The 26,529-nt window shown below is 41.2% G+C and overlaps 1 protein-coding gene across 5 annotated transcripts in view; it reads right to left on the reverse strand.

Annotated features, from left to right (window-relative positions):
- Window positions 1-24,942, reverse strand: part of si:ch211-285f17.1 (sickle tail protein homolog) — an 83,125-nt gene extending 58,183 nt beyond the window's left edge. For 2 of the 5 annotated variants that reach the window (XM_051410371.1, XM_051410373.1), the window contains exon 1: window positions 24,280-24,940. In XM_051410371.1, coding sequence (XP_051266331.1) covers window positions 24,280-24,616 — 337 coding nt within the window. In that variant the 5' untranslated portion in view covers window positions 24,617-24,940. Of the gene's footprint in view, window positions 1-24,279 lie in introns of all 5 variants that reach the window. The other 3 variants (XM_051410370.1, XM_051410374.1, XM_051410375.1) reach the window with 3 other exon arrangements.
- Between the last annotated feature and the right edge of the window lie 1,587 nt (window positions 24,943-26,529).

Below are 26,529 nucleotides of genomic sequence, written 5' to 3' on the forward strand. Positions count from 1 at the left end.
TGATGGGAGTCTGGGGTGGAATAGCTCGCTACCACAGGAGTACAGTGTGGACCAGAAGATACAGAGGTAAAAAAAGCCAAAACCAAAAACCAACTTCCAATGATTTATTAACCAAAAAAGTTCTCAAAGACACATATGTAATAGAATATTACGTCTGGAGATATTCTGTATTTTATTTTATTCTTCTGTGTTTCCATCCTCCATTGTTGTTCAAAGAAATATCCAAGAACATGTACATGAGCCACATTGTAGTAGGTGACATGCTTTTTCATTATGATGAACATGGTCAGTTACCCAACATATATACGTCCTCGTGCCATAACTACTAGCAAGCACACCAAATGTCACCATGAATGTCTTTTAATGGGTTTCGTGACAATCCATTGCAAAGTTGTTGAGATATTTCCATCCCAACCAAAGTGGTGGACCAACTGACCAACATTGGTCCATGGAGACGCAAAGTTGGCTAAAAATAGTTTAGAAACTAATATTGCAGCCACAAAACTTCATTCCCACCAAATGCTGTATCTATCACGTGTGACCAAATCTGTTATCAACTGCAGTGCGGATTTGAAGTTAAGAGGTGTCACACTTGTATAATCCTTCTACTACTTAAATAAAGTCCTCAGAGTAAACAGATTTGATTCTGTGCTTTCATGTATCCATTCACAGTTCAAAAATAGCAACTCTCTGTATATCTGTCATTACATTTAGCTTGAAATGGTTTCATTTGATAGTCATTAAACTGCTCTGCTGGGACACTTTCCAGCATTTACATGGTCTAGTCTATTATCAGTCAGAGCAGGAAGGAGTTCTTTAAACAGACCGAAACAGGCCATGTGCAAGTAGAAGACAGGTTTCCTCAAAACTTCCAACTCCAGAGCTCAGGTAGTTGCTGTTCCTAGAATAGCCCAGCTTAACGAAAACATCCTGTGTGTCACAGGCTTTACGGAATATTTTCAGAAAGAGGAGTTCTATAATCACAACCATGGCTTAATGAGAGTGTATTGAGTTTGTCAGGCAGAGTAGTAATTATGAAATCATGCCACGATAATGACTCATTAGCAAGTGGTCAATTTGGTCGAACATAAAAAAGCTAACATCTAAGGAAAAAGGGCAAGACACAGCAGGTTGTTAAATAGGGCTCAGGACAGAAGTCTCATCCATATTTATTGGGATTAGGCAGCTTTAATACTCAAAATTCTGACTTTTCTTAATTAACAACGCATTATGGGAACAAAAAAACCTTAAGTGCTTTATGCACTTTCAAAGACTGAGAATGACGTAACCAAATGCAGTTTTACAGGCCTGACACATAAGGGCATTAGTAGATTTGTAGAGACTAATTATTCCACTTTCTCTTTGCCTAATGATCAGTTTGCTCACAGGACAGTTGTAGATGGATGGACAAAAACATACAATTCCTGTTTATGTCTGTCACTGGACAAAAACAGCCCTGGTATGTTCTTGAGTTGTGGGAGGCACCATGTCAAACCAAATGCCTAAGGAAGGAGACATATGGGAGAGGCCGAGGGATGTTTACACTGGGAGAAAAGAGCTTGGGGGGGTTAATAGTGACTGAAGAGTGTCAGGGCAGTGTCCACTTGAGCCTCTCCGTCTGTCTCTGTGGGTGGGGAACATTTGTCTTATCCCCCCCTTCTCATCACTGCCAGAGAAAGAGGAGATGGTCAAACAAATGACTTCACTGAAAAGGTGGAGTCAGTGAAGTGTGTGAACGTCATGAGGGTGTAAAGAGTGTGGAAAAAGTTGTTTTTTAAAAAACCATTTGTGTCATCTGTAGGGATATTTTACAAGAATAAAGTCTCGCTTTAGCCCAAAACTTTCAAAAACACAAAGCTGACCCCTGCGAGGAGAGACCAGAACCCAGTGGACCAACACAAACAGGACAATTGGTGGCTTTACTCCCAAGGCTGCTGCTACTCGTTTTCCTGAGTAAAACTCTTATGACCAATCACCAGATGTTTTACAGTTGATCTCTTACTGTGGGCCCACCCATTTGTAGGAAGTTACTTTTCCAACATTGTCCTTGCAGCAAGGGCCTGCAAAAAAATCTTAATTTTTTACGTCTTGGCAAATGTTCCATTAGCTCCACTAGCATCCAACATCACAACAGGAAGCATGATTTTCCTATAATCCTTGTCAGAGCAAAGCCTACAGTAACAACTCCAGCAAATGCTGAGGTCTAACATAAGCCTCTGCCATTGCCCAACAGCACAACAATAAAAGGACAACAACATCCTCATGTTTACCCATAGGGCAGATATTTTTTACATCCCAAGATGTTTCTTTGAAGAAAAATGTGTTCTTTTCTGCTTTAGATTTCTTCCAGTGGTTGAAACAATCATTCAGTTCCATGCAGACCAATATAATGTGAATATCAAATAAAGATGCCATGGGAAGGAAGACTGACACTAATGAATCAATATTAGTCGAACTACAAACGACTGCCTTATTAAATAATTTTCTGCTGGTCTGTCCCATTTCTCTGTATAAGTCATTAAAATGTTGACATTAGCCGCTGACAGAAAGTAATTTCACTTGCATTCAAGAGGAACACAAAAAGTCTAAGTGTATAATAGAAACTGCTTATCTTTGCTCCTTTAAATGGTGGTAAGATGAGGTGTTATAAACTGTACTTTCTTACATTCATTGCAGAAATAAAAGATTTTGAAAGAGCGCCTTCAAATGTTGCACAGAAACGTATTTAGCTCAAAATGAGGTCAATTTACAACGGGTAGAAGTCAATTAATGTGATAAAGATTTTGTCTGATTATACCTTGCAATCATCCCCACCTCTATTAGAGTCAAGTTGTTTTGGCCATAAGCACTGCTTCTGGTCTAAGCTGCTGAAACGATAGAAAATCTTCCTAGAGGACGAGATCAGTTATTCACAGCTAATTGAGAATATAATTATCCTCTGGCAAAATCCTAAAGCTTATTGAACAAAACTGGTCAAATGATACCAGCAGTGGACACTTTACTGTCCCCAAAAGCTGTGAAGTGACCCTGTGAAGGAAGTCAGGATTTCTATAAAGTGGAAAACCAAAAAGCAGCTTGTGATTAACTTGGCTGGGATTGAAGAAGTCAGCAGGGGTTTCACTTTAAAGGGTCAGTTCATCCAAAAAAAAAAAAAAAAAATGGCTTGGGGGTTCATTGGTAACGTTGAAAATGGTAGTTTGACAGAGTTTCTTTGTAGAAGGTCCACTTACTGGAAATTTTCAGGAGCTTTTAGATGTAATCACTGGAATGACACTTAAAAAAAACCAATCTGTTTCAAGATCTGAAAATTCTTTACTGAAAGGTTTTCATTGTAACTTCCTTAAAATAATATGAAATCAGTTGAGAATCTGGTCTAAATACATTTTTGTGTACTTTGGGTAAACTGACTATTTAATATTGCTCCATGTCAAAAGCTAAATATGCATTAATATAATTTTCCCTCTTTGGTAATTTTTGTTTTACAAACACAATCCAGAAATGCACTCTGGGGCGCTTCATTCAGTGTTTTATCATATCCATAACTCAACCACAAATAGGAGCTGAAATGAAAGCTCTGTAATGAGGTTTGATCAAACCCTGAAGCTCAATGAGACGTGGCACAAGCTGGCTCTGTGCCCAATGAGGGATGACAGTGCAGACAGCTCGCAGGAAAAACACCTGGTCAGGCCTCCCCCCTCCCCGGCCTCAGGGCTGCTCGGCCAAATGCCACTGGCCCAGGTGTGTTTCCACCAAGCTCAATGTCCCGTGGCAGCCATCAAACTCCACAGCCCCAGATTTGCATCAGCTAATACATATGGCCCAGGTTACTGCTTGATCTCCTGCTTAGATCCAGACAAGATGTGTTGTGTCTGGATACTGACGCAAGAAAGCAGTCCAGCCAGGTAATCACGTGGTCAAGACGTAACCTTAGCATCTCATAATGATAACAGACAAATGGAGGCATATGGTCAGGAGCTACTGTGTGCCTTTTGCTTGTAAAAACACTGCCAAAATCACTGTGCCTCATGTGCTAGCACTTAGACAAATAGCTTGGCTGAATCAAACTGGCAGCCAAAGCATTGCCTTCCAGTTAATAACAGTTTCCTCTGGTCTTGTGAGAAAATTGACAACTTGCTACATCAGCATTGCACAGACAAAACTTGTGAGAGACAGTCTAGCGCTGTCAAAATGCCGGAACGAGTGATGAAGGATGAGGTTCGGGGGCTCTGGAAGGGGTGCAAGGGTGCAAGCTCATTTGTCTTCCTGACGAGGCACTCCTTTCCAACCTGTTTACCTTCCCTCCCAGCGGGGGGGACTGAAGTTGATATACTCTTTGCTGAAAGAGACACAACAAATCACACCTATCACTGAGCACCTGACTAGTAAAAAAGTGGGGTTATGGAAACATTACATATTCCAGAAGAAATACAAAACATTGTTGAAGCCAAGCAATTGCTAATTGATAGGCTGTCTAACGGTGCTACTTACTTTGTATGTAAAAAAGAGAACAGATTTAACAAGGAAATCTAGTTTCTCAGATTGGATGTTGCTTTGCTGATTATTTATAAAATGTATCTGGATTTTTGATGATAGAATTTGATTTTATGGTTATAAAAAAAGAAATGTTTTGTTTGTCAAGTTTGACATTATGTGAGATTCATATCAAACACATGTGAATGGCCGTGAAATTCATTTTTTAAAATTATTTTTTCCATTTGCCTGTGCTTGGGCAGGCCAGTCTTTTCCAGATGTAAATCTACTCAACAGCGGAAAAAGTTAAAGTAATTCCAGCGGTATTGGAGAGCTCCAGACAGGAAAACAGGCTTGTTAAGAGAGTAAGGTACTTAAAATGCTACTTTATTTCCAGTGTGGTGATAAACTAGTGAAATGGTAGTCCCTAACAGGCATAGCTCTCAGATAAAAAGAGGTCACTATTTACCACAGTTTACTGCTCTGCCTATGAATCTATGTGACATGCGAGTATCACAGTGTCTTTGAAGCTGCAAACTGACATTGATGTTCACTTTGAAGGGAGGAATGCAGTATCTCCCCGGTGGGAAAATGTAACAATCTATTTGATCCAGAGAGCAAACAGCACCATACATGGCCAAATCTACAGTCAACCTGATTTCCCATCAACTACTTTTATCTACAGATATCATTCATCTCTGAGCTGCAGATTCATAGTTGTTGTATGTAACAGACAGTTTGTGTAAAGACTTGGTTTTGTGAAAGTGACCGTTATGTTTTCAAGTCCAGCCTCTCATGGTCTGACCCTCACCACTCATCTCCCCCATTAGCTTAATTAGACACAGCCACACACACATTAGATGGTCCCCTTTTTGCTTCACGCACTGAATGGCTGGCTGCAGTTCAAGGCACCACAAAAAAAAAACAAGCTATGCAAAACAAGCAGCTTTCAGAGCCAGGGGAAACCATCAGCAAACAGCACACACATTAAGAACACTACGCTGAATACCATTCAAAAACCCTCTGGAATTTAAAATGACATTGCGTGCAATAATAACAGCAAGCCACTTCTCAAGTCATGCAAGAATATTTGCCTTAGAATACATCAGTTTGAATCCACAGAGGGAAGAGAGAGAGACGAAAATGGGTGTTGTTTGTACTCATGTATATGACTGAGCATCTGTGCTTTTTCTAAGTTCACATCTGTGTGTGAGAGAGAGTGAGTGTGTGCGTCCTTGTATGAGATGCAGCTACTCACCTTTCTTTTCTGGCTCACTGCAATACAGAAAGTCCTGATAGAAAAAAAACAAAGTATCGGACCCAACCAGAGTGACACAAACTAACTAACACACCGTCGCAGTCCCAAACTTTTTGCTCTCTCCCGGCAGATCTGCACACTTCCCCTGCTCTCCCTCCCTCCCCCTCTCCCTCTCTCTCTTACTTCAGCACTTCCTGGGCTGCTGTTTATGCTCCAATCAGGCCATCCAAGGAACTGCCGCTGCCCATCCGCCCCCTCTTCTCCCCTAAGCCAACAGCCATTGTTTGGCGGGGGGCTTGTCACATGTAGACGTCTGTGTGTGTGTTCCCTCTTGACCACGACCCAAAGTCTGGCTCTCTCTCTCACTCACTCAAGAGAAGAAGAGTGAAGAAGGAGCAAACTACAAGCTGAAGACGGAGGATGGGAGCAATGCTGGTAGGGTGAAGAAAAACACATGGAGGGGGCTTCCTGCTTGAATGTCTTACTGAGACAGATACACTTTTCCAGGCATGGGGAAAAGGGGGGTAACAGCAGCGTTGAGTAAGGGTTGGGGGTGTGTCTGGAACTTTCTCTCCAAATCCAACAGCTTGTTGTTACAAACCGCAATGAGGCTCAGCCCATAGTAGCCCCCAGAGAGCCTCAGAGCTCTGTCTCTAAAACGAGGCGCCTTTCCCATAGTCTGCCAAAAGTTTTCACCACGATACCTCAACCCCTTCTCCCAAAGCCCCAGCCTCTAATTCACTGTTTCACTAAGCCCGCCTAACACAGCCAGGCTAGCTCTTTCCAGGTGAAATAAAGAGGGTGGAGGTGTGAGGTGGGGGTGCACGGCAGCAAGGTGAAAGGTGACATGTGGGAGGAGACAGGTTGACAGCAACACACTGCGCTTTTGTTGGTGTTGTTAACAGTTCCATGATCGCACGATAGTAACACCTTGTGGGTTGTGGAAGCGCTCAGACCAAACTGAAGACATTCAGGTGGTATAACTTGAAACACATGTTTTACTTTCAAGATAAAACTTCTGGAAGCAAAATATATATTTGGAATTGAGGTAAATTGGTGTGCATTGGATTAAAATAAAAAATGCTAACATCTCTTCTGGAAGTGTAGACAGACAGAGGATAGGCTTAAAAGATAAATCTAGTTTATTACAACTTGGGCACTTAAATTGTTTGCTTATGATAACATTTACTCACAAAATTTCTGAGATCATGGTGACTTGGTACAACAAAGTACAACGAGGCTTAGATACAAAGATAATCCAAAAATCAGACAGGATTTAAACAAGCAGCAACAGTTGAGTAAAATTAACTGAACCACTAAATTTTGAGGTAAAACCAAAAGTAAGTGTACCCACGATGTCATAAATAATCAATCAGTGCACAAGAAAAGTGCATGCACAAAAAGTTAGGTCAACATTGAGCCAATAGATGAAATAGACAGTTTTAGTAATATTTTCACTGTTCACCTTCCAAAATAATTAGAGGGAAACTCTAGTGATCTACTATTGCACTTTCAAACTCAAAGAGCAACAGATGAACAGACTTCTAGTATCTAGTATGAGTCTATCCAAAACACTAGATCCTACATTGAATTTGACAGCAAGTGCCTGGTTAACACGCACATCTTTCAAACTCCATATCCCCAATTTGTAGTGCAGGCTTTCTGTTTCTGACATCATCAGGGTTATTTTTATACGCTTTGGAGCTCTCCCTTCAGAGCCAGAGAAGACATTATACAACTGTTTTCACAGACTGAGTAGTACTACTCATGATGAGTAAACTGAACTTGATGGTTAAAATCAGTGGAGTGGCCCTTTAAATCATGTATAACAGTCTGTCTACTTATATCTCTTGCCCTACTCTGACTAATTTTTAACAGCAATACTGCATTCCAAGAGCTCAACCATCAACTTAGTGAGTAAAATGCTATTATTAGAGATAAATATGATTGCCTAAACTACTAAAATAAGACCCAAATTGTAATAAACTGCAGTTATACTTAAAGTAATGCTATCCAAACTTTAAATGGACATACTGAACCTATTTATTCTTCCTTTTTATCCCCTCTACTCATTTCTTCCTCTCTCCTCTCCTATAACCTGTCCTTTCTTCTGCTCTGAATGCGATTCATTCAGTCAGTCTGTCAAGCCACATGGGCAGATTGGGGTGCCTCCATGCCAGGTTGGATTCAGGAAACATTCATCTTGTTGTTTAGTCTGGGCTCCATGTGTTGGAGTGGGGAGGCCGCTCCCTCCTCTTGTGCACACAAGCACAGAAAACCCCACGCTGACTGACATGATCGAGACATTCAATGCTGTGGTTTCATTGTTTAGGGGCTCAGACACACAAAACAATAAAACTTAAAAACAGCAGTTACTACAAAACAGCCCCAACATGAAAAGAAAAGATGTGCTCTGCCACTCCCACTTTGGCTCAGGTGTGTCAGCATGGAGGCTTTGTGCATCAGCATCAATTTCTTATGCTGCTTTAATCACATAATAAAGAATGAGAAAGAGATGTTGACTCAACTGAGCAAAGAGTAATTTATTGAGCAGATAACAGGAGGCAGGTGCAATGAACTCTACACAGCACAATATTTGTATAGTTGTGCGTATGTGAAACTGTATGTGCATGTGCTCATGAATGCATTCTGGACTCATGATGCCATGAGACATAGGATATGCCTTGAGATCACTTTCTTCCTGCATGAACAGTATAAACAGAACCTACTTTGACTAATCCCTTAGTGCTAAATCCCTCCATTGCTGAAAAGAGACCCAAACAAATGGAGAGGGGAGACAAAATAAATCAAAACATTTGGGATTTAACAGTGACAGAGCAGGTGAGGATTACACCTGAAGCTATTCAGTTTGGAGCCTCCGCCTGTGCCAGTCTGCTATTGAGGAACCAATCCTGCAGTCACACAGTGAATGAGCCACCTGTGTGTCTTGGAAGAGACTACGCTTGTATAATATGACTTGAGGAAAGAGAGTGAAATGACAGGCCCTTTGCTTTCAGTGACACAAATTCATTCAGATTCAGGAAAAGAGATTCAGTAGCTTCATGGTCTCAAAGAGAGCTTAAAAACATTTTTTCTTAACATTTTAAAAGACTGGGGGGGATATAATGCCAGGCATATGTGAAATTTGGTAAATATGAGTCATTTCATACAAAAGAGTTGAGTTGTGACAACCTATGTTATCCAGCATGACATGACATGTCATATGGCCACTTTAATCCAGCTGTTGCATTGTTGCTAGATATGCTGAACAAGGCTGTAATGCTGAAATGTCTATCATAAATATTCAGCAATTTGACCTGAGTAAAAAGCCTTTTTTATGTGTGTTTACCATAGACTGAAAAAGTACTGTGGCATATAACAGTCAAAGGTATTGCTGCAGAGTCATTTTCACTTCAACACCCAGAACCTCAGAGTCAGTGTCTTGCTGGCTCGCATTAAGTTTTTGTTTGCAGGGCATTTTTCTACCAAACTGATACAGAATGCAAAAAAGAGGCACCAAAGTCCCTGGCTGCCATCCACCCAGATCCCACTCTAGCCCGTGGACCAAGCTGCCTTTTACATATATTTAGCCTCAAATCATCCAAAGCCCTGGTGAGCTGCAGCTCTCTATTTCAAAGCCAGTTTCATAATCTTCAACAGGGAGGCTGGAGAGTTTAGCCGATGGCAACAATGGCGCCACTGGTTGAGTATGCTCTCTGAGTCAGCGTCAAACACTCCAAAAGTGCATGAAGAGAAATCTTACTTAAGTTAATGACTTTACTGGTTTGAGAACTGTCTGAAGATGATGACCATGCTTACATTATGCAAATGAAGGTATGGTCATCAACGCTGTGTTTTACAACCTGTATGTCACAAAGGCATCTTAGTCTGCAAAGACACCACAACTCATGCTCATAACTTCATGTAGCAGCTTGGTGAATCTTCCTGCCATTATAGATTTCTGGGGAAAAGAAATTTAACAGCTATTGATTAAATAAATTAATAACAGCCTGAAGTAATGAGAATGTGAAGTGATAGGTGTGAGATCATCCGACCCGGGTTGGAGAAATGAATGTGGCACTATGAGGCCAATCTGATTGTCCTGTGCGCTGCTGCAACAGTGACAGCAAGAAACAATGAGACATAACTCCTCCAGAGACCATAGCACAGAGGGTCAGTGAGGTCACATGACTGACTGTCTGTCTGTCTGTCTGTCTGTCTGCCTATATATATAATGGACTGTTGGTCTCTCTGTCTCTGGGTGGGTACACACACATGCCTGAATACAATTGTTGGCAGCATCCGTGAAGATGTGGTTGGACAGATTACGTCATAGAGAGAATGTGAGTGTATCATCCTGTGGTGAATACTGGTCAGTGCTGATCAGTCTTCAAGTCTGACAATCTCACAGATGTAAAGCAAACAACATGAATGCCAAGACTGGGTGAACAAAGCTATCAGAGATTAACAAAGCAGAGAAACAGAGTGCCAGATTCAGAGCCAGCATGCTGCAGGCGCCTACATTTCTGAAAAGTTGGCTTATGATCTAAAGATCACTGGTCAGAATCTCAGACTGAGCAGAAACACCTCAGTAAAGAAATATTTTACTAAAGTAAATCAGAAAATGGCTTTTCAGCAGATCAACTACTGCCCTTGAGTAAAGCTGTCACTTATAGAAGGAACAAAAGGAAACATAATGCATAGACAATCCCTTCACACTGCACTGGTGACAACCAACACTGAGAATTATCTTTTTTTTTCACAGCCTACAGTTCAAAATAACACATGATGGGTTAGGTTGAGTGTCTATCTTTCTTTTTTCTGGCTGATAGCATGTTTATATCTACATGCCAATATTTCTCTTTTATCCTGTTACATGGACAATGAGTTATGTGCATATTTTCACAGTGGCATGAATGTAAGCAACAAAAGCAGCAATTTAATTTAACAGACTATTACAAATACAACTCATTTCAACTCAATACATGCACATATACTCACTTACCCTTGTCATTAACCAATAGGCTATTTTGTTATTAACAATGTGCCTAACACCTAATAATGAAAAAAAGGCTAGGTAGTACTGCCAATCCTACTGTGAATCAACAGATCTTTCAGCTCATCATTAGCTCGCTGGCCTTTTTTGCTGAGTCTTTATGGTTCTCATTGTCAAGCATCGACCAATCCAAAGAGATTTGAGATATTTGGTGCAAGACAATTTCTTTTCTTTTTTTTTAAAGTTTTTTTTTTTGGGCCTTTTATTGCCTTTATTCGTTAGAGACAGCTGAAGATAGACTGGAAAGGTGGGTAGAGAGAGTGGGGGTGATACGCAGCAACTGGCCGCAGGTCGTATTCGAACCCTAGGCCGCTGCAGCAACTCCGTACATGGGTCGCCAGCTCTACCGACTGAGCTAACCAGGCACCCATGCAAGATAATTTCAACAATCAATAACGCCTTGACAATGAGCATGTGTGAAATAGGCAACAATAATGCTGGGCTACCAGCTGGTTTTGGTGGTGAACCTGGTTCCACATCTGTCCATCACTCCATCTCTATCTGTGCCTCTCATACTTCCCCTCTATTATGTAACACTTTCAAATTATTGCAAATGCAGCCCAACAAACAATAACTGTAAATACATGTTTTTGTTGTCATAGAAATGGGATTTCTAATCAGGTTTATAGTAGAGTAATACAAAGCATTTAGCTTAATTGTGTTTGGCCCATGAGTGCACTTTAGTGTCGTCTGGTGCAATATAAGAATTATTGGTCTTAATATGATGCATTTAGATCAGCCAAGAATAATGAGACTAAAATATTTATCAAACGTTTTATGTAATGTCAAAAGAAAAATGAACAAATATGCTTTCTCCATAAGCAATGGTTGTAGATCTAGCTGCAGTGCTGCATCTGCTTTTTAAAGATTTTATTATGCAAAACATGTCGTGCGAGGAATTTGGAGATAAAGCGGCCCTAAAGATATAAGTCATTTGCCTATCGATAAAAGCACCCTTTATTGCTACTCTGGAAAATGTTTCAACAATGAATAATTAATGATTGCGGGTTGCACATCACATTAACTGCCAGCTGTCGCATTGTGAACTGTGGGCCTTAATCAGCAACTTAGCACAGCCTTCTTGACTTCCCATTGATATGAGAAACGCTCCCTGTTTGCCTGTCAAAGGGATCAGGGGATCACACAACAACAAACAAATGTGTTATGAAATATGCAGCGCTGAGAAACATTTGGTCCCGATCACAATTAAAATTCTGTCTCCAAGACCATAAAGAGAGCAAGAGAGGAGGAAATAAGAAGAAATATTAGTCTGGACTGCTTTCGTATTACATCTACAGGATTTCTGCAGCTCCATATGGTCACAGTGTGAGGCCATCTATACATCTGCAATAAATCTGTGAAATTACAGAAACTCACAAAATAGGATTCGCACTGCTTTTTGCATGCTGATATTACCCAGTGATTTTACTCTCATCTCTGTAATTTAATTATTAGAATTTATCATGACTAAATTACACTTTTTAATGAATTACTACTAATATATCTGGCAACATGAATCTAAGTTAACTTGACCTATTCTTAAGTGCATCTACTAATAAGCCGGGAAGTGTAAATTAAGGTGAAGAACACTTCATGTTTTAATCACAGCAAAATAAAAACAATGTTGTCATTCAAGTAAAATTGTGAATCTCTTGTTTGTCAAGTGTTGCAGGCAAATGCAAAATCAATCATCTTCTACTTTTCCATAATGAAATAATGTCTTTTAATTGAATTTTTCTTCAAAGCCAGAAGCTTTTTCTGAGTCAAGCTTTTAAGGTGAAGCCTTTAGCATAATTTGCATACGACCCCACTCTACCTACTGAGCCCCTCTCTTAACCTAGTTAAAAGAGTTAAAGAGAGAAAAGGCTGCAGAGAGCCTTTTAGAGGCCTTGAGGAGAGAACAAACTTGGCCGGTATGAGGTGCTGAAACTTTCAGGATGTTCGAACAGGATTTGGACAGACAGCCTGCAGGGAGCCACCCAGGTCAGTGCCATTACCAAAACCCAACAGCCCAGCATCTGTTCCCTGAAAACAACAAGCCTGCAGGGACAGACACAAATCCACACATCGCAACCATCACCACCAAAGAATTTCCATGCATTATCTGTCCTGATACACCTGTGCATGTGTTGATGTATTAGTGAGCTTGTGCTGTTGCCAGGGTGGGACATAGATGAAACATATTGCACTGGAGTACTACAAGGCTTTTCTTCCATGCAAAAAATACACACTGTGCTGTTTCCAAAATGATCATATTTGATTTCTATTCTTGTTTCACCGCCTGTTGTATAACGCCAGAATGGTTTCTGCCTGTTCTGCCTTGCATTGTCCTTTCCTCCAGTCTCTCTGGTCATAAGAAATCAAATATTACATAACAAGGGATGTTAGATAAGACTTTCTGATGTCTATCACAAGCCATCTACATTTTTCTATTGGGCGTCCTGCAAAACTATTGGTGGGGAAGGATCATGACAAATGGTTGGTTGTTTGAGTATAATTCAAGGATACAATTGCAGCCGAGAAACAGACTCCACAAACAATGCATGCAAACAATTGAGCCAAAATAATATGATTTAAAATATATTCCCACTCTTTCTCTCGCAGCAGTATCAAAAGTGCAGTAATAAAGGGATTAAATCTTTTTATCCTGTCATTCGGTTGAATGGTCTATTAAATTTGCTCCAGCTTCCACTACTCCAAAACTGATAACATATTCACCCTTTTTGATTTAATTCTTGTGATGAATTGGAATAAACGTGGCAGAACTGGAGATAAAAGTCCCCCCCCCCAAAAAAAAAGAAAAAAAGTGGTGAGTTTGGAGAAATCCACTGTGCAAAATTCTCATGTGCATCCCAGTTTTCTGTGAAGCATTAAACCTCCAGCCGTTAACATCAGTTTGGCAGAAATCTACCCCATTCTCTCCCCGCAGCTAAAGCTAAAATGCTTCGTCAGTCTCATGATAGCTTTAGCTGGAAAGCATGCATGTCTTACCAATGACTTCATCACAAAGCCAAGCCGTATTATTCCCCTTTTGAAAAATCCCCAGATTTAAGAGAGGGTGGGGGAGGAGTACATTTGATCCCTGATTCAATGTTTCTAGTGTTTAATACTGTAAGAATGTACCAAGGATGCTCAGAGGCACAGGGTTGCTGTCAAACCCATCTCGGTGTTTCATATTTACGGGAAAAGAAACTTGGCAAAAAAAGTGAAGTTTTTAGTCACAGCCTAATTGAACAAGCTGTGCTAGCAGGGATAAAATGAATAAACGTCAAATCAAACTCTGATAAAACCGCATGAGAGGCATAGACCTACATGAGGACTGGAACTCCAGTGTGGGCATAATGAATCAAGTTCAACCTGAAATCCTATTAACTGTACAGCTGGGGGCGCTACATGCCAGGAGCTATTGAACTTGCCAATATGGAGTGGGAGAAACTCACCACAATTTCACTGATGTCAAAGACTTAAGTGTTGTGAGGTGTAATTATGTGAGGTGGTAGGAAACCTGCTCTCTATCAAAAGCTAAAGAGGAGGGATTCTGTATGTGGCCAGGAAGTCTGTTTTATTTCCAGTTGCCATAAGTATACAGTCCACTGCAGCAGAGACAAATCTTACAGTCGTTTGTAGTAAACAACACACATGTTCTATGTTTTACAGCTCTGCTCTTCCACATAAAGCACATAGACCATGAATATCAGTACAAGAAAGTGTGGAAAACAAGGATGTAAAAACACAATCAGCTGTTAAATTAGAGGCAATGGAGAAGCAAAATGGCAAAGTCAAAGAAATAAATGAGGATAAAATGACAGACACGGGTATCTGTGTTATGAACTTATCCCCTTAATCATTTTCTCAAATTAACAGAACACACACAACCAGGAATTTATAATTCAGTGCACATGGGTCCCAGTGATCTTAATGGCTTCAGAGCAGGGCGAGGGTGTTCTCTGTATCTGACAGTCATTATGTTAACTATGAAAGGCCGAGACCCTGCTGAGCACCTGACAATTACAGCAAAATGTCTGTCTGTTCTGCTGGCAAATGAGGTACATTTAAAATTGACTCAATTATTTTTGGTTTAGCCACAGTTAGGGCTGCACACAGTTATTAACTCGTAGGATGTTGCAGCATCTGATATCAGCCCTGTACCCTTTAAGAACAAGCATTCAGTGCACTTGCTGCTTCACACCATGATATACATCCTAAATCTCTATCTTTCTAATTCATTTATAATGAATGTGATTACTTTGGCTTTAAGTCCTTGTTGGGGCTGAGATAAGCATAGATCAGGTCTCACTGTAATTCAGGTCTACTCATTTATTCATTTGATATAGTTTTCTAGATCTTATTTTATTATTCCTTAATTGATTTTATTCAGTTTTTTATTGCTTATTGTTTTGAATGTTATTTTAATGCTTTGCCTATGTAAAGCACTTTGAATTGGCACCCGAGTTTGAAATGTGCTATATAAATAAAGTTACTTTGCTTTGCCTTGATATAATCCAATATCAATAGAGACTCCCACAAACAAAAACCTCTCTTGACTCCTGGCATCCATTTCTAAAAGCAAAACCACACACAAGCTTCTGAGTCTGTGGAGAAACTGTAACAGTTCGCCTTTGTAAATAAACACAGTCTAGTATTTTTTGGTGAGCAAATGCTGACAGAGTTGACACATTTCTCCAACAGAGGGGAAAACCAGTTTCCCTTATCAGTTTCATAATTAGACAATAAAAATGTGTGTGTGTGTGGGGGGGGGGGGCTTTCTCGCACAGCAACAGTTGCTTAGGGTGAATGCAATTTATGTGTCCCATCTTGCAAACCTGAAGTGGCCTTTTGCCAAAAGAGTCATTATTCATTATTTATACATTGCAGCAGTAGGTATAGTAAACATAATGTCGGGCAGATTCTTGTGAAAAGCTTAGTTGCTGCTGGGAAACTGATACAGTCAAATGGGTCGATAAAACCTCCGTAACGAACTACAACTGTGGGTAAGCACACTTTTTTCACATCCCATTCCACATGCACCTTTATTAAATACAAGTTGATACATGCACCTGTGCAAAGTGTTTTGTGCGCTCTCAGCACTGCGATTGCAAGTCAACACTGAAACATAAACACAGAGATGAACCCTGACCAAGAAATGCTGCTGATGCCGACGAGAAAGAAAAAAAAAAGATAAAAGAAGAAAAATACAAAGTATGGGCCAGCTCTGTCTGGCATTTTTGTCTTCCTGCAACTTTTTTAATTTCTCTTCTTCATCTGTCAGCCTCTCTCTCCCTCTCCCAGGACAGAGAGAGAGAAAAAAAGAGGGCTATACATCAGTGAGATTTAATGCTGCCTCATCCTGCTCAGCGCTCGAATCACATGGTGTACATCATCAATAATCTTTACGAGCCAGTGCCTTGGCTAAAACACAGGGGTAATGTGTTGCTCGTGCTGCAAGCACAAACTCCCAACCCAGGCATCTTGGAACTTATTTTCAGTGTTTATTTTCAGCAATGTAATTGCATCACAACATTAAAAAAGACCATTATGTATTTTAATAGGCTTCTCCGACAAACACAGGATGCTGGCTTAGAGATCCATCTCTGGCAGACAGAATGAGGCTTGGCAACATCATTTTTGACACAGATTGACCACAAGATAAGCAATTTATCTGTTATTTGTATCCTTGCATGTACAGTTTTATAACTGGATCACAGATGAAGATTCATCAACAAGCGGTATTGTAAGAAATTATTTCCTTTTATCCTGGTCGTTTGGTGAGCTGTGTGACTGTCACACCAGATACTGTATGTTCACAGTCTGTTGTCACTTTCGGTTTTGGAAACTGGGACCGACAAGGACAGTTTTGAGGCACTAAAAGCTGCTGTTGCAGTAAAGTGGCACAGAAATCATGGTAAAGTCAAGAGGAAAATCCCAAATTACTATGGCGCTTCGGACATGTATAGTGCTTCTATTTTTGAACTAGCATTTACTGAACAGAAAGTGAAGATATTCTTTTCCAATGTGGATATGAAATATGACATTTCCATTTCCTTTTAAAAAGTTCAGGGATCAACCAAGAAGTAAACTGGGCGTCCTTTCTGTCCTCAACAATGAATAGCAACTGGTTTGTGTTGCCACTGGTTCCTTTTCCTGACCATAAACCACAACTATGCTTTCAAGAAATGCCCTTAAAAGCTTTATGCCCTATCAGAGAACTCAGAATTCTGATAGTGCTTCTGCTGAGCATCACTGAAGTTCTTGTTTGGGAAGTGACCTTAAAAAATGGGCATTTTCAATGCAGAAAGAAGTAGCACCCTTTACTCTCTAAACAGACTGCAAAAGTACACAAGGAAACCCACTGGAACACCCTAAACAACTGGAGAAAGAATGTGGTTTATTTCAAATCTCTGGACACAGTTGTGGGGTGGAGACTGAATTTCATTGTTATCTTAGCTATGATTTATATGAGGACATTTAGCCACACAGTGTCAGCTAAAGGTCAGAAGGTCCTAAACTTTGCTGACCCAGGATTTCACAACTCTACTTTCATGCCTGTCATGGCCTGTGGTAATGAAAAACACTCTCTCAGTCTCTAAGAAAGCGAATATACAAGGACCAGAAATCATTCCCATGATGGCATGACCAATGTTCCGGTTTAGACCTAGAAACAACAACAAATAAAAGAATAATGGCAGTTAATTGAAAGCAGTAAAAATGTGGTTATTTCCATAATGTGAAGCTTCATACTGATGCCAGGAATGGAGAAATCACTTATTGTAATATTGCATCACACAATATCACATGCACCTTGTTTACACCTTGTTACTACGCAGCACAATTATTCAGCCATGTTAGACATTTCACATGTCCTATAATCATCTGACAGAGTATAGGAGGTAGCTTCCCTGAAGTGGATCATGTGGTCCATATCTCCACACAGGCTGGAGCTGGAGCCAGGAGAAAATAAGCTTAGCTTAGCATAAGGACTGGATAGACTGGATCTGTCAAAAGTGAAAAAATACGTCTACCAAAACCTCTAAAGCTCACATTGTATCTTGTATTATCCAGACTCCAGGAGACACTCAACAGCTGGTTGTTCAAGAAATAGATAGCATAAAATTCATGGCAAAACAAAAACTTGTTCGTATGTTTCAGTTTGTACACACATTAAACAAACATGATACACGGTGTACTGAGCTTTACATGTGTATATTTTAACACTGGAGTGCACCAGATTAGCTGTTCTCCCTGCTTCCAGTCTCTATGCTAACCTTAAGCCAACTGTGTCCTGGATTTAGCCCCATAGTCTTGTCATCGAGTTTTGTATGTAGTTATGTAACTTGTTAGTACTTACCTTTTGTTTTTAGTTTGCACAATGTTAAATTAGAGGAGTTAGCAGACTTTTCCCCCTGCTTCCAGTCTGTACGCTAGCTTAGCACATAGACACGAGTGTGGTATCTTCTCATCTACTCTTTGCAAGAAAGTGAATTAGCATATTTATCAAATTGTCAAAATATTTATTTCAACTTAACCTTGAAATAAATTCTGGTAGAACAACTCTTCTAATCTGCATGCTACATGGACAAAAACATTATTTTAATTACCTCAAATAAATATTCTTCTCACAGATGATCACAGATGGGTACCACCAGCAACACTAAATATTAATGTAATATTAATAAAACGTATTAATGAAGAATCTATTCCCCTGAGACAGCATGTCGACGTGAAAGAAATAAACACAGCTGGAGATTCAATTTGTATCGTCTGAACTACGGAGATAAAAGTGTGCAAATATTTAGCAGTTTGTGCATAGGCCTACAGCAATTTGTGTGCACATTCACTCAGGCCCACACAGACAGAAAAACAGACAGGCAGACCAACACACACATACACACACACACACCGCATCACGTTTGCCTCGAGGTCAAGAGGGTGTAAGAGGGGAGGTGGAGATATTGATTTCTCTGTCGACTCTTTGAGAGGAAACCCTGAGGGACGCCTTGCATCCGCTTACACCCCTCAGTTGGGTGAATTAACCACATTTATGCTTTGGGCTAGAACACACACATACACACGCACATTACATTTAACTGAAAAAACAATCTAGTAGTGAGATGTCTGGTTTGAAGGAATTTCATGCCACATTTGCAGTAGTAGCTTTGAGGACTTTGCTGTGTAATCAAGCCAAACTAACAGGCCACACTGGAAAGTAAATATGCAGAAAATGTAGACGTGGTAATCAGTTTGACTTTAACAAGTGAAAACCTAGGGACTTGAAGTCAGGGTGGGCATTAAAGAGATTAAGGCTTTTGTTTTATCATTAATCTGACATGGAGAGAAAGCCAATCCCCCTCTGCTGTCTCTCTTTAAAAGCCGCATAGCCTCAGGAATCAGGAGGAAGCAACATTGCCCCAAGCTACACCCCGAAAGAAAAACACACACCAGACCCAACAGGGGGATTTACAATACACACTCATGAGTAGTCACATAACCAAAGCTCTTTCTTCTTGCTCAGTGGCCCGATTATTGTCTGTTTCTGTTCTGGGATGAGTCACATCCACTCCTTTTCTGAACACAGACCCCAGGTCCATGAACACACCATCAACTCACCTACTCCCAGGCTTCCAATGAGTCATTGGACTTGTCTTCAGTCATCGGGGACTTATTGACCAGCCACAGACAAAGGTGAGCTGTTTCCCACAGCTGAGAAAACATTAAGGCATTCTCACTTCCTACCTTGTGGCATTTGGAGGATAAGTTCTTTTGACATTTGTCAAGCCTCTCCTAATTTAATTTAGAAAGAAGAAATATCTGAGTGAGTTAGGGGAAGTGAAGTAAATATGTAATAAATGCTGTCCCCTTTTATTTACGTTCAAAGGTGTTTCAAAAGTTTTAATTTCTCTTGTTTTCTGCTCTCCTTTTCTAAGCGTGTGGTCCTCTTTCAGACACTATTGAGGTAAATGTCTGACGGTCTATGTATGACGGTAATAGTAACTAAACCATATCAATCCATACAGTAAAAGCTTGTGATTACTTGATTCAGAACAAGAGTTGGGGGGTTTGCTTAAAATCAACCCCCTACTTACAGACTTCAATTTGTCAGCTCAATCACAAAAAAAAAAAAAATAAATGGATAGTACAAAGGAAGTCACTCTCTCAAATTCCCTTTTGGCAGAGTAAAAAGCACTTTCAAGACACAGCACAGTGTGTCAGAAACTTGTAAACGATCCAATTCTGTAAAAGATATGCACACAAAAGGGTAATTAAAATGGATTTCTGAAGAATCAGAACTACAAATCCATTTTAGTGGGCCGATTGATGTGGAGGCAGGGTATTTTGTAATCTTAATAATGCTTGCAGTCTGCCTGATAGTTGTCAAAGAAGAAAATACCCAGAGAGACAACTAGGGGTTTAAAGAGTCACGAGAGGCTGCAATTAATGTAATCCCTACTCTTGGCTTCAATGTCAAAGAAATGGGTGATCACATCCCAATCCTAAAACTCATTCCCATTACACTAAGCCGTTTTTTCAACTTTTTTCCAAAAGGAAGTGAGGCAACATCTGTGTAAAAAGTCTGTCATAGATACACACCACTCTATCACTAGTGAGTGTTTGAGCGAAACGAACACACAGTGTACCAACAGTAAGCATGTAGGAGCATGTAACACTTCTCTAGCCAGTGATTCATATCCACACGCTGTGTTAACGCTGTTGTTAGGAGAAAAAACATGTACATTATTATACCTGGGGCAACACAGAAATGTCTTAATAACCCCTGACACTTGAAAACAGGCCAAATAACTCTGCACATACTTATGTGGTAAAAATCTTGCAAAACCATAACAGGCAAGAAATAACACAACACAAGTCCTTGCTCTGGTGTCTGGATGAGTAAAAAAAAAAAATGCAGACAAGCTTATGAAGACTCCCCCCCCCAATCATGCTGTTCTCTGTTTCTTTTATTGACTCACCTTCTCAATCACCAGAAGGTGAGGTCATCCAAAAATCTGGGCAGTGACTATCATGAAAACAAATCCTTGCATGATGGGGCATGGGATCTAAGGGCACATGTGGTTACACAAGATGTGAAATACTTTCAAGCTGATCCAGACACAAAGAAAGTTAAAGAGTCTGTGAGGTTTGGAGATAGCAAAGATTGATAAGAGAGCAAAGAGAGAGGTTAAGTCTTCACCTTTCCAGATGTTTTCATCAACTGCGTAGTAGTTTTGTACAATAATCGGTGCTAATGATTAGCCTATGTAACTTTTTTTGAGAAGACATAACACATTATTCCTCTAACAAATGAAAAACTTGAAAGGATGAGTAATAACATGCACCATTCCTCAATACAACCAAACCTGGCCTGGTGTGACCACTAGCTTATGGTGACTAGTGTTAGCTAATGTTCTTCTCCTTTTTTCTTATGTTACACTTTGTTACCATGATCTCATAATTGTCACTTTCAGTTGCTGTTCAATAGAAGTTGCGTAGTCTCACTTTAAAGCTGAAGAGCAGAAAAAAATACTATAGCCTTCTTTAGTTGATCAATAAACTTTATCCCTAAAGGAACACTGCTAAGCATTGTGTACGGACCTACACTATCTGACCTTTTGCTCCTGTGCACTCAACAAAGTATATAAAGAAATGGTCTTCAGAGTTTGGCGTGGAAGAACTGCACAGAGCCTTGACCTTAACCCCATCCAACACCTTTGAAAAGAATTTTGCAAGCCAGGCCTTATCGGCCAACGGTGGTGCCCGACCTCACTAATACTCTTGTTGCTGAATGGAAACAAATCCCTACAGCTGGGTTCCAAATTCTTGTGGAAAAATCTTTCAGAAGGGTGGAGGCTGTAAAGGAATTGGAGTGACATGTTGGGGGTCAACATACTTTTGCCTTGGAGTGTGTATAATATTAAATAAAGCCTACATATAGACATACATCCAGGATGAGGGGAGCCTGAACGAATAAGCAGAAATGTTGCTTAACAGTGGGTTGATGCAATGTCACACAGTATCAAAAGAACTTGAACCTGTACTTGAGACTCGTATTATACCCTTTCTGGACAAAAAATGTCGGATTTTGCTTTCGGTAGAAGCTGCCACTTTAAGACTGAAATTGGGCCCTTTGGCGAGCAGCAGTCAGCTCTGAAGCTTTCACACAGTGGAAATGTCACCTGTCACACGCACTTATCATCTGCCAGTGCAGTGTGCATCAGCTCTGTGTGACCCTGTAGGCCTGTGCTTTAGCTGCCGTCATGCCCTGTAACTTGCATTAGCAGGGGAGATGGAGACCTGGCATGGTCTGAACCCCCCACATTAACCAGCCTTGTTTGTATACAAGCCATAAGTGGATAGGGAATATGATGAGCTGCCCATTAGCCTGCAGTGAAAGGGTATTTAATTGTGTTGGCCTATTTAAAATCCAAATACTTAAACAGCACATGGCTCCATGTAGCCCAGTTCCCCAAAGTGAAGACCTTGCATGGCATGTAAAAATAAAGTGTTACATATCAAAGGGCTGTGGAACCAGTCTACTGTATAGCTAGTTTCTGAAGAGACTGCTGTTGGAGCACTGCCTTTTCAACGTGGAACTTCAAAGTTACTGTCTGTAACAAGTTCTCACTGTCTCCAAACTCACACTTGAAAACACACACTAGGAGAGGAACAAAATTCAGAGAATACACACAGTTCATTTATTCTTTTTGATAGTCTTTTGTGAGTTTATCTGTATGTGTGTGTGGGCGGAGGTGGCATCTTTCAATAACTGATTCAACCGCTGTCAAAACACGATGGGGGAAAAAATGGAATGAAGTGGAGAAAGACGCAGAGAGAAACAAAAGTGGAGAGGGTGTTAGAGAGAAGAAAGACAAAGACACAAGAAAGTGGGCAAAAGAAAAGCGACGAGCGAGGGAGGACAGGAGAAAATAAGACAAAAGAAGAATTGCGTAGCACTGTGGACTGTAAAAAGAGGGGCTGGATCACTTTGGATGCCCTCAGATTGAGATGTACATTCCATTAAACTATTTAGGTTCAATTTCAGATTATTTTTTGAAGGAAAGTTTACTTAACTGTATCAGTGTTGCTTAAGCCCACATATGGGACCAAATGAGCTGTAGACACACTGACCCTAAACCTTGAGGAGTGAATACTATATATTAAATACTGTAAAAAAGAAACTAGAAGCTGCATAGACAAGAACATCTGGTTTCCAGTACAAACATGCCCCCTTATAACCCATAACCTGTCTTTAGTGCAGGGAGGGATTCACACACAGACACAGCTCAAGACCTGTTGATTTCCCAGCATGCCCTGCTCACATTCCTGACCTCCTTCTGTCACTCTCTCACTTGACTCACCCCCGTTGCCTACATCTACACAATTAAACCCCCTTAGACGTCCCAACTGCTGTCTTTGATAACAAGCTGAACAGTCAAGTGTGATTCAGGAATGACTGACAGAAAACATTTCAACGGACGGGGAAAAAAATGACCAGTCTGTCAATCAGCCTCTTAACTGTTGCTAACAGTATATGCACCGGGTACACAATTCATTCTTTGAACTTGGTCAAGTTGCCTTTGAGTGTGCAAGATGACTGTGACCTGACAAAAACATGAAAGCTGGCCCCCTGCAGAGTTAGGAATCCGGTGAGAAGGCCAAATGGGATTGATAAGACCACTTTCTACAACCTCTTGGCCCCCATTTCTTAATCTGCGCCCCACAGAGACCAAGGCAGTGGGATAGTGACAGAGATCCCATTAGTAGTAATTTCACTCTCCTCCATCAAGGCCGCATTCACACTGACAATAGCACTGCGAAAAAAAATGAAGCATTCATTTCAATGAGATCAATGCATTGGCACAGCAGGGTTATGGACGCACAAGGCACAGGGGTGAAACTGCAGGCTCACCCAGTGAAAAATGCAAGGCTGTTGGACAAAAAAGTTCAACCAGGTTTTGCTGCAATTCATTCCAACATCATCACGCAAGGCATAATTTAGGCCAGACAGTGCAAGTGTGCATTCCTAATAGAATATCTTGTAAAATGTAAAATGTAATTCTACACTTTATCTAACGATTGTCAAGATGAATGCCTGTTAATTGCTTGACCTGAACATCCCATCCTTTGCCCCAGGGCAGGAAGGAGAGCCCAGATAAGCCAGGAAGACCTAATCCCAATGCTACACAACACAATGATCTAGCATTACAGGGGACACGCGACAAGCAGAAAAAGCCTAATCCCCTACATGCTGAACTGACCAACAAATGATGACAGATGAGTAGAAAGAGGGCAAACCATATCACACTACCCAGTTTAGGGGGGAAAAAAACAACATTTGATTTACAACTCAACTTTGAAATCTGAATGCACTCTAAACATGCAATTACATGGACTGAACATCTAAAATTCTCATGTAACAGATCATGTATAAAAAAAAGTAGACCAAATGACCATTGAAGACCTAGTTTAGAATTCAGATTATGAAGTTTGGTGCTTTACTTACTGTGCACAGAGGCTTGACTTGAGGCTTTAGGTGGGCTGATCCTGCTCTTGGGAGGGACGATCTCCATATTTTGGCCCTTCTCACCTGGACTCTGGCTGGGGGCCTGAGTCTCAGTCTGGGTCTCCCTCTGTGCTTTGTCCTGTGGCACAGCGACCGTTAAAGACTTCTGTCTGCTCAGGATACCATCGCTACCTGCCCTCATCAGCTTTTCCCCCACGCTCAGCACCCGGGCTCGACCGGCCGCAGCAGCCGTGCCAGGGCATTCCTTCCTGGGGGAGGGCAGCTTGGATCCAGCCCCTAATGAGGGGGGGCGGGTCAGCCTGGAGGTTTTAGACATCCTGCAGGTCAGCGGATCAGTAAAGCTCCTCTTTCTCAGCCAGTGTGACTGCAGCTGTGTCCCGTGGGCAATCCAGGGTTTCTCAGCTCTCAGTGAGTGTGACTGTGTGACTCTCCAGCTCCAGCGTGTTGTGACTGGTGCAGGTAGGCTGAGAGGGCCAGAGGGAGGGCACTTTTGGGAAGTCGGGTGGGAGGTGAGCTGAGGGTGAGGGGTGGGGGGTTAATAGCTCCTTGGAAGGTGTTCTCTTCTCCTGACGTGGCCTCCTGGGATCATCCTCCAAAGCTAACAGTGTGTGTGTGTGTGTGTGTGTGTGTGTGTGTGTGTGTGTGTGTGTGTGTGTGTGTGTGTGTGTGTGTGTGTGTGTGCTGGTAAATTGGTGTGTGTGTAGATAAACCTGTGGAGTGACAGGACTTGCTGTGCCAAATGCAAACAGAAACTCAGGTCTCCAATGTCAGCGCATTCCGGCTTTTTAATCCCCACTCCGTCTCTCCTTCCCCGTCTTTCACACTCTTTCCTCCATCCCTCTCTTTTTTAAGTACATTTCTCGTGCTCCCTCTCTTCTTCACTTGCACTCATAATATGGTTGTCAACTTCTCCTACCTCATGCCTAATAATTCTTTCCCATGTCACTGTCCTCTTGTGCCATCTCTCTCCTCTTCTCTTTCGTTTCGGTTCACTCGCTCTTCTTTGCTGATGCTCAGCGGGTAACCGTTCTAGCGCTCCGGCAGGCGGAGACCACTGAGAGAAAGATTTAGAGACAGCAAGAGAAAAAAGAAAAAAAGGGCACAAGGGAGAAAGAGAAAGTGCCGGCAGAGGCTTTGTGGTAGAGCCCTTCTCTTCAGGTGCAGCTGCTCAAGCTGTTCCAGATGTGTGTGCCGCGCTTCACGTCATCAGCCGACTGCTCAGAGCCACACTCTGGTACAATCACAGGCTTCACCTCGTCCTATTTTCCCTCTTTCCTCCTTCTTCATCTTTTTCTCTGTCCGTCTCACAGCCTGTACTCCTCACATGTGATGAGATGTTCAGGCTACCAGAGGCAGGAATGCACACACACACACACACACACACACACACACACACACACACACACACACACACACACACACACACACACACACACACACATGCACAAGACAACACACCAAGCCCTTCATTCACTGGTGGAATTTACAGAGAATTAAAGAGCGCAAAGGAGGGGAGCGTTACACCGTGTGTGTGTGTGTGTATACAAGAGACACACAGTGGAGCTGTTCTGATCTCCTGCACTAAAGACATCATCTTCAAAAAAATAAAAAGTACAGCAGAAGTTGGCTGGGAGAGAAACAGCTTTCAGACACTTCCTTACTTCCACTTACTCTTTGTCCTTAAAAAAAACAAAACAAATCCACTTCTCATCCTCAAAAAAGCAAAAACAATTCTTCTCTTAGACAAAGTGCTTGGAACAATTGTCTGACCCACAGAAATTCCCTCTACAATACACAGTGATCATTGCCAGACAAGCACAATAAAGTATGAATCATTGTTGGGAGGGCAGAAAGTGCAAAAACAACAATTTTGAACCATTAAAGAAATATTTTATGGCCATTTAAAAAAAAAAAAAAGTGAGAACCAGTCTGTTTCTTTGTGAAAAGGCACATTTTGCTGACACAGGCCGACTCTGGAAAGTAAACCACAATCCCATGAACTTGTCAAATTCATTAACTCTGCAGACAGGTCACCATACTTTGTGCTCCGAGCTGACGATACTTTTGTAATATGCCACAGCATTCGAAATGGACATGTGATATAACACACAGGGACGCCTTTGCGTGCTTACTGACTAAACACCAGAAAATGGATTACAGTGAGCAAAAGGATCAACAGTGACCAGGCAACACGTTATAAAAGAGCAACAATCCACATGGACTGGACCA

This window comes from Dicentrarchus labrax, unplaced genomic scaffold, assembly GCF_905237075.1.
Source record: "Dicentrarchus labrax unplaced genomic scaffold, dlabrax2021, whole genome shotgun sequence".
NCBI classification, from domain to species: domain Eukaryota; kingdom Metazoa; phylum Chordata; class Actinopteri; family Moronidae; genus Dicentrarchus; species Dicentrarchus labrax.